Source organism: Humulus lupulus, chromosome 3 (genome assembly GCF_963169125.1).
Source record: "Humulus lupulus chromosome 3, drHumLupu1.1, whole genome shotgun sequence".
NCBI lineage: Eukaryota > Viridiplantae > Streptophyta > Magnoliopsida > Rosales > Cannabaceae > Humulus > Humulus lupulus.
In genome coordinates this window covers 34863362-34875211 of record NC_084795.1, presented here as the reverse complement: position 1 = coordinate 34875211, position 11850 = coordinate 34863362, and the positions used below count along the sequence as shown (strand labels likewise).

At 34.4% G+C, this 11850-nt stretch overlaps 1 protein-coding gene across 1 annotated transcript; it reads left to right on the top strand.

Moving 5' to 3' along the window:
- The first annotated feature begins 2172 nt into the window (after positions 1 to 2172).
- LOC133822518 (V-type proton ATPase catalytic subunit A) lies at positions 2173 to 8622 on the top strand. Its single transcript, XM_062254888.1, has 20 exons — positions 2173 to 2417; positions 2779 to 2905; positions 3080 to 3135; positions 3225 to 3281; positions 3500 to 3611; positions 3723 to 3760; positions 3886 to 3987; positions 4254 to 4310; positions 4420 to 4491; positions 4581 to 4682; positions 4760 to 4822; positions 4910 to 5042; positions 5825 to 5931; positions 6248 to 6442; positions 6726 to 6812; positions 6941 to 7045; positions 7567 to 7664; positions 7749 to 7827; positions 8011 to 8099; positions 8187 to 8622. The coding sequence occupies exons 1-20, from the start codon at positions 2340 to 2342 to the stop codon at positions 8299 to 8301; spliced, it is 1872 nt and encodes a 623-aa protein (XP_062110872.1). The 5' UTR covers positions 2173 to 2339; the 3' UTR covers positions 8302 to 8622.
- Positions 8623 to 11850: the final 3228 nt, after the last annotated feature.

The following is an 11850-nucleotide window of genomic DNA, read 5'->3' as shown; positions in this document are numbered from 1 at the left end:
TTAACAGTTTAATGAATAGAATTAGTAAAGAGTGTTTGTTTTAATTAATTATAGGACAATTAGGATCCCTCCCCCCCTCCCCCCCAACGAACTATGACTTATGCATTATTGTGCCCCCTGATTTTTTCAAGCTGTTAAAAATTCCCCCCGATCTATTCACATTCATATAAGTTGGGACTTCCGTCTAATTTCGTTCATTTTTTTTAACAGGACAGTGATGTGACATTTTTTTCCATGATGTGGGATGACACATGGGACATTAAATGAATATGAGTTGTATACTTGGGAGAAAAAAACAAAAATAAATAAAAATGTTTTGTTTATAAACTGATTTTTACAATAAACTAAAAACCATATTTTGAGATGTTGTCGCTGCCAATACCCACCAATTGATTCAAAAATTAAAATGGAATCTCATTCACACATCATTCTAACCCAAACCAGCAACACACATAAACTAAGAAAAAAAAACTTACCATAAAATAGAATCTCATTCACACGATCATGTGGTTTTGGGTACCCCTTTCTCTTTGCTAAAGATTTCTGACTCCTCCCCATGGTTCTCCAAAACTTGTCGCATGGCCTGGTTGTAAAACAATTCAGAACAAAAATAAAATCATTCTGCTTAAAAAATGTATTGTTATATTCAATTTTTTCTTCATCAAAATTGAGTTTAGAGTTCTATTTTAACAATTTTACAAAACATAGGGTCCAAAAAGTAATTTGTCAAAACACATGGTCTAAACAGGTAATAGAACAAAATACATGGTCCAAAAAAGTATACACCCTATTTTAATTAAGGGAGAATTTTTACAAAATATTGTTGTATATTGTAGGGCTGAGCATAAAATCTGAAAAACCGAAAAAACCGTGTACACCAACCTACCGAACACCGAAAAAACCAAAACCGTTTAAACCGAAAACCGAAAAAACCGCCGACGGTGCAAACTGCTACTGTTCGGTCGGTTTTGAAATTTTGGGTGAACCGACCAATAAAACCGAAACCGACCGAACATAATAAAATAATAATATAATATTATATAATTATTAATTATTAAATTTTTTAAAATTTGTACTTTTAATTATGTTTCAAACTTTAAAATTTGTAAATGTAATTATGTTCTATATATTTATGTTTTAAAAATACACAAAAATGAATTCCAACAATCCAAAATTTTTAATTTTTTAACTAAAACTTTCAAAAAAAAAAAAAAACAATAATCAATTCGGTTTGGTCGGTTTAACCGACCAAACCGCGGTCCAAAACGGTCGGTTTTTTTTAAACTGGTTTGGTTCGGTCGGTTTTTGGATTGCACCAATCCGGACCGAAAACCGAATTCTGGATTTTTTGTTGTGAAAAAACCGCCCAAACCGACCGGTGCTCACCCCTAGTATATTGCCATGTACATTTCTTATTTTTAACCTTTAACTTTATTTGGGGGCAAACTCAACTTTAGTATAGATTGGCCAAGCTTGTGCAGACTTTTGATCAAAAGTGTCCAATTGTTTTGAAAAAAAATAAAAAATTCTATACAAAAGTCCCCAATTCATACCGCTACTCAATTCATTCAAAGTCCAATCGCCCCATGCTCAAACTCATTTAAATTTACCCATTGAACATTTGTATTTTATATGAAGCTAACTAACAAGTAGCAACCCAAATTTGTTTCAATCTAAAGACTTTGAATGAATTGTAATGAGCAATTGTTGCATGTTTTATTTCCCAAGTAATAAAATTATTTCAAAAAAATAAAATTAAAAGATTATTTTGGTGTGGAAGTGGATTGTTTTATTTTTTTGCTAGAAATAATAATAAGAATAAGAACAATGAAGAGAGATTTCTTCAAAAAAAAAAAAAAAAAAACAATGAACAGAGACGTGGGTACATACTGTTTTCGGACAGGTACCTGAAAGGTGCTCTTTCCAGGAAATATCACAAATCAACAACGTGGCAATCTACAATTGGCTCCTTTATTAAACCAAACAAATTTGCGAAGCACCAAATCATACGACTATATTATCCTCCTACCACGTCAGCATTGAACTCTCTTTTTCAGGGTTCCCACCGCAAACTATTCAATAAGAAGGACCCACGTCAACGATTACTATAGACTCGGCAGTACCTAATCATTATCCCTATTTCACAGTTTGCATAAACTGGAGCCCGTCCTCCAAAATCACCAAAACGCAATCTCTCTCCTCTTCTCACTCTCTAATTTTTTCAGTTAATTTATCGCTCTGTATATCTGTTAATCGATCGGAACCCTAGGGTTTTGGTCGATCTGAACTCCTCAGATCTTGGAATTCGAACTCAGATTCACTCCGATCCGTAAGCAAAAATGCCGTCAGTGTATGGAGCCCGTTTAACCACGTTCGAGGACGAAGAGAAGGAGAGCGAGTATGGCTACGTTCGTAAGGTTCGTCTTTGAAATCATCATTCTATTCATTCTTACAAGTCTTACCTTGATTTGGTTGTATTTCATTGCTTCGATGCTTAATACGAAACAATTGGATCTGTGATCATCCCACTCATTGTGTTTCTCTGAAAGTGGGATGATCGCCACTTTGATTTTGGTCGCATTTCTTGTGTTTTCGTCTAGTTATTTTGAGTGTTAAAGTAAAGGAGGATCGAATTCTGTTGGCTTTTTTGCTTGATCCAATTGGTGATCTGCTTATGAGCTTGGACTGGTTTTCATTGTTTTCTGGTGTGAAATCTGCGTTGGAAAGTGGTTTGAAATTTTCAACTTCGAAATTGGACTGATCCGTGTGATTTGGCAGGTGTCAGGACCGGTCGTCGTTGCTGATGGCATGGCCGGGGCTGCTATGTACGAGCTTGTTCGTGTTGGACATGACAACCTGATTGGAGAAATCATTCGATTGGAAGGAGATTCTGCCACAATCCAAGGTTTCTTACTTCGTTTTGTTTGTTTGGTTTTTGTATTTAATTCCTCATTGTTTCAGTTATTTCCTTTTGATTTCATTCATTTTTCAGTAAGAATATAATCTTGCTGCGATTAGGTTTAGTATCTTGGGGAGGCAGTGGAGTTTTGAATTAAACTTTTTACACTTTTTTTGTCAGTTTATGAAGAAACAGCTGGGTTGATGGTGAACGATCCTGTTCTACGTACACACAAAGTGAGTTTTCCGGTTATTTTGTTTTCCTCCATTCTCTTTCAGTGTTTCTGGTGACTTTACTTGTTACTTACATTTTTTTTTGGTCTCAGCCCTTATCAGTGGAGTTAGGACCTGGAATTCTGGGAAATATTTTCGATGGAATTCAGGTTTGGCTGCATTTTTATTTTATTATTATTGTTTTTTTTTTGCAGATGATCTCACCTTATCTACAGCTTATTAGCTATCCTGCCTGATTTTTTAATCATGCCTTAGTTTTATTAATTACACTTCTGTTATAGTAGGCACCCTTTGAGTTTTTAAAGTTGCAATTATTGAGCAATATCTGATATATGCTGTACTTTTTTTTTTCTCCTTAAAATTATAGAGACCTTTGAAAACTATTGCAAAAAGATCTGGTGATGTCTACATTCCACGAGGTGTGGCTGTTCCAGCTCTTGACAAAGACATACTCTGGGAATTTGAGCCTAAAAAACTTGGTAATATATGAGTTTGTTTAATGCTAGCTGTTTTGAGTCATTTGATATGTACATTGCTATTGTTCTTTTTTGTTGATTTTTTCAGTAATCATTATGTGTTTATATTTTCAGGTGAAGGAGATCTTCTCACCGGAGGAGACTTGTATGCTGTAAGTTTCTAATGTGGAACTATACTTTGTAAAGAAGGTTTAGAATTATGTTCTAGGACTTGCTTTCTTGTTTTTTATTATCTTTGAAGTGTATTTAAACCCTTCGTGGTTATTTCCTTGTGCAGACTGTCTTTGAGAACAGTCTCATGGAGCATCGTGTTGCTTTGCCTCCAGATGCTATGGGAAAGATTTCTTACATTGCACCAGCGGGTCAATATTCTCTGCAGGTTTGTTTCCTAGTTGTTATTTTTAAAATTCCATATTAGATTATAGGCAGTTCTTTGAGTTTTCTGCTTGTTATCATATTGGTCACGGGGTGATAATTTGTTTCAAACATCAAATAATAAAATTTATGTGGACTTTCATTTTAAAAATTATTGAATTGTTTTACAAGTGCATGAAACAAAACAAACATTTCTGCTGCTTTACCAAAGTAACTTGTGAGCAATCACTAAAGATTGGTTATGTTAATCTGTTTCATTCATATGTGCAGGATACAGTGCTAGAGCTGGAGTTCCAAGGAGTCACCAGGAAAATTACCATGCTTCAGGTGTCTAACTTTGTCGCTATGATATGCCATGAGATAAATTTCTTCTTTCCCAATTAGCTCATAACATTTCTTATTTAACTTTGGGTATATATATTTAATCCATTTGCAGACTTGGCCTGTACGTACACCAAGACCTGTTGCATCAAAGCTTGCTGCTGATACCCCTCTACTTACTGGGCAGGTAATGAATGGTTTTTTTTTTTATTTGTTGTGACTTTCATACTTTTCGAATTATGAATTATAATTTATCTTCTATTTTCTCTTTGGCAGCGTGTCCTTGATGCACTTTTCCCCTCAGTTCTTGGTGGGACTTGTGCCATTCCTGGGGCATTTGGTTGTGGAAAAACTGTTATTAGTCAAGCACTTTCAAAGGTGAATTATTATAATATTTTGATGTCTAATGTATTTTCAGAAGCTCTTGGTTTTCATTTAATAATTTTTTGTTGCAGTACTCTAACTCGGATACGGTCGTTTATGTTGGTTGTGGAGAACGAGGAAATGAAATGGCAGAAGTATGTGCTTACATCATTTGTGTTTTTTAATTTTCGTTTTATTCTCTTGTGGAAGGTGCTGAGTATTTCGAGCTAACCAATTATTAGGTCCTTATGGATTTTCCGCAATTGACAATGACATTGCCTGATGGCCGTGAAGAATCTGTCATGAAGCGTACAACACTTGTAGCCAACACTTCTAATATGCCTGTGGCTGCTCGTGAGGCTTCTATCTATACCGGTAAGAAATAAGATTATAGCAGCAGGATGTATGCACAACACATAAGATTTTGTGATCTAGATATATGTACATATATTTTACGTTCTAGTAAAAGTATTTTTATTCATGATCTTTGCAATTTGTGCACATATGAACTGGTGAATATCTTTCATATTGAATTTGTTTGACGAGATTCATGATAAAAGAAATTGATAAGCAAATGGGTCTCTAGGGTTTTGCTGTTCTATTCTATGAGATGACGGAAATATCGAGCATCTGAAGTGATTCTTTTTTTCGGGTGAACCTCAAAATGCTGAGAATTAAATCCAAGTAGTCTAAAATTTATATAAAAGCACATGTAATTAAATAAATGTATACCAAAAAACTGTATTACTATTCTGTTTTGGACATTGTTATATTTGTGGCTTTTTAATAAAGGAGTTCCGAAAAATTGTTAGTAGCATACGACTGTTTTTGGACATTGTGCGTGTTGCTTTAGAACGTAAAGAATAATGTTGGGAAAGAATAAAAGGGACTGCAATAGAAGCAATGTGTTGAAGGGTTGAAGCATAGCATAATGTGCAAGTAATTCAAAGTTTAAAAACAATGATTGGGTCTGAATGCATGATTGATGACCATTTTATTACAAAATGGAAGATATATTCCTACGGTCATATTACCACCTAGCTATACTATATATGCTTTTGTGTAGTAAGGCTTTTGCTGTTACTTAGAAATGACAGATCTTGTCATGCTTGTGTAGAAGTTGATATTCTTTGTCTGACGTGGATTTGAATTTTTAGGAATCACTATTGCTGAATACTTTAGAGATATGGGCTACAATGTTAGTATGATGGCTGATTCAACATCTAGATGGGCAGAGGCATTGCGTGAAATTTCAGGACGGCTGGTAATATTCTTTTCTTATATCGTATAATATATTGTTGATGATTCCTAGGCAGACTAATTTATTTTCAATGTTGTGTTTCACTTGTCAAGAATGTTCTTGTTTTCTAAATGTTTTTATAAAACTTGTGCTAAATGTTTTCCACACAATATTTGATTAAGATTTAATTCTTAACTATGAAACAAATATTGCAAATAGATGTGTTTTTAGCTTTGCTGTATAACATGATTTGCTTATGAAGATGCTAGTTTTTTACTTCAACTTTGAACTTGTCTTTTGGTCTTCATTTCTGATCAGATATATCTTACTTCTTATGCAGGCTGAAATGCCTGCAGATAGTGGTTATCCCGCTTATCTGGCTGCACGTTTGGCCTCATTTTATGAACGTGCTGGTAAAGTTAAATGTCTTGGTGGGCCAGAACGTACTGGTAGTGTGACAATTGTTGGTGCTGTTTCTCCCCCAGGAGGAGATTTCTCTGATCCCGTCACATCTGCAACCCTCAGTATTGTCCAGGTTTGTTCATTTTGATATGATATCTTTCTTACAAAGATATAACTTTATGACTATGTTATTTATGCTCACTGTTGCTACATACAGATACATTGTAAAATTAGCCTTTTATGTGCAACATTTAATTTATTATTTTGTTCTAACCCATTGCCAAAGGTTTTGGACTCTCATTGGCACGCATATGTATTAGTTTATATATTCTTTTCTTTTTTATCTGGCCAACTGTGGTTTCTCTTTGATTTTTTTCTTAAAGAATTATTTCATTGCTCCCATCTCATTTTTTTAGGTCTTTTGGGGTTTGGATAAGAAGCTTGCACAGAGGAAGCATTTCCCTTCTGTGAACTGGCTCATTTCCTACTCAAAATACTCCACGGTATGTTCATGATCTTTTCAGCATGGTGCTGATGTGTAATAATACTAGTTCCCTGCTGTTTCCTTGCTTGCTATATTTTGCTCGAGCTCTACTAATTGTTTTTTTTTTGGTGTGTGTTTGGCATCCAGGCATTGGAGTCTTTCTATGAGCAATTTGATCCAGATTTTATCAATATCAGGACCAAGGCACGAGAAGTGCTTCAGCGAGAAGATGATTTGAATGAAATTGTTCAAGTAAGATTTATTGCTTTGATGAGTTTTGTTTTTGCTTTCTGGGTTAATGACATTGGATTCTTCATTAAAGTTTTTTCAAGGAAATATCATAATTACACTATTACAACAATGAAAATCAAATGACTCCAAGTCAGCCGCTCTCTTATCTCAATAATGAAACCTTTTGACTAGTCTTAGTAAGGTTGTCTTAATAAGTGTGAACTACAACTTAATGATGAGATAACTTTATAAAATAAGCAAATATAAAAAATAAGTCAAAGCTTTTACTTGTCTTGTGCATTTTGCTTATAACTAATTTGAATAAGTTATTTTGGAAAAGAAAAAGTTATTGCTGAAGGGTAATTTGGCATGAAGCCTTGCACAGTACAGGAATCTGATATAAAAAATGAACAGGGTTCAGCAAAACTCAAGTCTAAAAAGTATCCGTAACTCTTCCGCCCTAAGTTAGAGAGCAGACTTATGTTTGTTTATTTTCATTTGCCAATGATTGAGCATCACACGGTTTTTTGAATTACCTGCAGCTTGTAGGAAAGGATGCTTTAGCTGAAGGAGATAAGATCACCTTAGAGACAGCAAAACTTCTGAGGGAAGACTACCTTGCACAGAATGCATTTACCCCGTGAGTCATTCTTCCCATATTTTATTTTTCCGTTTTGTTTTTGAGTTCGTGTCTAATGTTTCTATATGTGCATTGTTAATACAGATATGACAAATTTTGCCCATTCTACAAGTCTGTTTGGATGATGCGCAACATCATTCATTTCTATAACTTGGCGAACCAGGTTAGTTCTTTGATATTATTTGTGACATCCATTTGGTTTTTGTGCAACTTCTACTGTGTTATTTGATTCACCAGTTTTCTGGTGGAAATTTTGCATATTTAGTTTTTTATTTCAAGATAATGTCTACGTGATCTGAGCAAGTGTCTGGTCATCTCACCTTTATCTATTTTGTGTGATGAACAGGCAGTAGAAAAGGGAGCTGGTATGGATGGTACAAAGATTACTTACACCCTTATCAAACATAGGATGGGAGATCTCTTCTACCGTTTAGTGTAAGTGACATCATTGTTTTAAAGACAGCATTTTCTTTTTCCCTAGTGAGGATTTAGATCTTTACTCTCTACTTATCAACATTACAGGTCTCAAAAGTTTGAGGATCCGGCAGAAGGAGAGTCAGTTCTTGTGGAGAAATTCCAAAAGCTTTATGATGATTTGACAAGTGGTTTCCGTGCCCTTGAGGATGAAACTCGGTGATTGTAGTTCGCAAAGGCTATTTCACATAGATCGGATTGGTGGGTGAGAAGAGAATTCATGTTATTTATATTCTTTTTGTTGTGGATCAAAGAAAGTCCGAAACAGAAGCTCTTTAGGTTTTTGTGACAGCCAGTTTGCTATGCTCATGGGGCAGTTGTGCTAGTTGGGTTGTGTAGCTCAAATTCTTATTTTGTATCTCGAGCTTTCCCTTTTCCGAGAATAAGAGAACAAACCCGATTCCTTATTTATGTATTTATGCAATAAGGCATGTATGAGTTGCTATTTAAGTGATTTAAATGATGTTATATGTTTGTTATTATATCTCCATTCGTCTTTCATTGCATATGATTTACTGCAATTCAACAACTTTTGAATTTGAATAATAAAAGCAAGAGTTTTATTTGCTGAAGAATATTTGGAATTAAGATGTACAAACAGAACAGATTACAATGAAAAATAAGTGTCGAATTCTTATTCTCTACTGTAGGAAATTATTATTTTGCAATTTTTTCTTCACTTGGTATTTGTTGCTCGATTGGCCTTGCAAAGAAGCTTCGACTTCAGTCCAACGGTCACAATGTGAAATTTTTGTATATATGTAAAGTTTATATAGAAGAGCTAAACATGCCTTCTATTATATGATATAACTAGAGTATGTACCGAACTAAAGCGAGACCAATGGTGACTTTTTTTTCTTTTCTATATACAAGTATTATGGAATTATGAATCCTTATAGCCTCTTCATTTTTAACTGCTTGCTGCCAAATCAAGTCTTCATCCTCGCTTACTTGAGATTTGAAATGTTTGAACCAACGGCAGAAGCTAAGTAGATTTCAGAAGCCTCAATAATAACTGGTTGATGGAAAACCCTTGATACTCGTCTTCAACAAAGGTTAGTTGGGAGGCAAAACATTGAAGAATGTTTTCTCAATGTTTTGGCAAAGAAAGTTGTCTAGATGAAGCCCTAGTAAGTCAGCGGTGCTTCGAATGAATATAGTTGGAAACAATAAATTGGAAAAAAAGTATAAAGCTGTTTGGAATGTTTTTCATATATTTATATTTTGTAACATGTTTCGATTTGGTGCAATTTACCATTCTATCTTCAATCTATTATACTATAGATTATATTCTCCTTCTTAATCTTTTTATCAACTCTCACAAATTAAATTATTTAAATATGTAATATTAGTTTATGTTATTTTTTTTATGGTTTCCAATTAGTGCTAATTTATTTTAATATTTTGCATTTTGGAATTTTATATTTGATTACTGTTCATTATAAATATTACTATTTTAATAGTATGATTTAAATAAATAAAAATTACATAATAAGAGAAAAATGATACAATTAAAGATATAAAGAAAGAATTATTAATATGATACACCATAATAAGTTTCTTCCAATTTACAATAACATAAACATATATATTTATATATTGTTGCATTGGAGATGATCAAAAAATTTATTTTGGAAAACATTTACATCTTTTTGGACCAAATAACCGATTCTTTGTTTTCAGTTAGAAAGAGGGCCTTGAACTAAGAAATAAGTTCTAGAAACTAAAAATTTTATGCTTTATTCTCTATAAAGCTTTACTTAGAGATTTGTATTAAACAGCTAGATTCATAAGCTATTAACAAATTACATATTTCATTTTCTGCTCTATAGCTGACTCTTCCAAGAAAAAGAAGTGTAGAATATAACTTCGGATGTTTATGGATCATTGGTTGAATATTAGGCATTGGTTATATAGTTTTTTGAATGAGAAATTAACTGCCCTTTTTTGTATACGTATTTACTATGTTAGAATGGGCAACCATATTAGAGCTCCTAATAGAATAATAAAACATAGAACAGCACTTGAAATTAGGAGCATCAGCAATGTCTTGAATTAATGACTGGGGAACAATCTGAGGTGACCAAAAAATGGTGCAAATTCAAGGTCTCCTCCAGCTTGAGGCCATGGGAAATGGCAACAGCTTCAGCACCTTCAATGGATGAGAAACCAGGATGAAAGGCAACAGAACCATCTGCACGTCTAATGACAGCCCCAATGCCAAGACCAGGAGCACCAGGGAACACCGCAGCATCACAATTTGTAAGCATAGACCCAGTTGGAGGTGGCGCCCATCTGACAATGGGGGTATGAATTTTAGTTTATTCCTTTGGTCCCAAATAGCCCAAATGATGATTAAAAAGATTTAAGAAATCATCCATAGAAAGAGTCTCTTTAACTTGAAGAAGGTAATCAATGCAGTTGTCAGATGAGCACTTAGGAAGCAGATGATATAAGTTTACGAGTTTCCATATGTTTTTTGAGCAAGAGACTCCCATATGGGGAAGAGACTCGTAATGAACTTTACATTGAAAACATAATTAATGTTCATACCTCTCTTTATAAGATTATTAGAGGCTGCCAACCACTTGTGATTAACCTTACAAATGAAGTTCTTTTATTTTCTTGGAGGGACCTTGAGTTTCCACAGAGAGATCCACCACTGTTTCATGACAGAATTATTGGAAGGTTCAGCAGCAGAAGAGATCATGCTTCTAGCTACCCGATAGCCACTTTGGACAGAATATTCCCCCTCTTTGGTATGGTGCCACATAAGCACATCATCCCTGCCATCAAGGCTAGAGCGAATCCCCAAAATCCGAGCAATGTCATCCTCATTAAAGATAGCCTTCACCATATCAACATTCCAGCTGCCATTTTTCTTCCTGAGATCACTCACCACTGCATCATCATCAATTAAAGGCTTCGTTCTTTAGGTGAAGAAAGCAGGTCTAGGGACCTAGTCCCCGCATGGTAATCTGTCTTCCTCGAAGTATACTTCTCCATATCATTGAGCCATAGGAGCTGTTTTTTTTGCCTCAAGAAAGTTCCCATTAGAGAAATAACTCTCCTCGAGAACTTTAGCAACAGAGTGTCAAAGCTTCCGAATGATTTTCCATCCCTGTTTAGCAAGAATGGCCACGTTGAAGTCATGTTTCTGAAGCCAAAGCCCTCTTCGTCTTTCAGCACTTTCTCTCTCTAGAATAGACAGATGTAGAGTCCAAGAACTTTACTTAGCTAAGATAGATAATAGTATGATAGTATGTTTAGTATTATCATTGTTACTGTGGATTTTTGGTTCAGACCGGGAATTATTTGGACACTCATAGTAGTACTTATAGATTTTCTAAGTTTAATCTATAGTTTAAGAATATTAAGTTAACCTAAGGTTTGATTAATGTGACTGATATTAAGGATTATATATTTTGTACTATAAGGTTTAGATATCAACCAATAGGATTTTAAGCACATGTTATGAATGGTGATTAAGGATTAAAGATTTTTGAGGATTAAATATAATAAGGAGTAAAGTTTGAATGTTATAGGGTCAGTCAGCAGCTTTTAGTACGTTGAAGGCTTAGTCAAGGCTGTTTACTCCATTCAAACTTAGCTAAAAATGTGTAATTTCGTGTTTAAATATTCAGCGTGTGCCGATATATCGCAGCTATAGGGGGCGATATGTCGCAGCACGTAGATACGGAAAACACGAAAC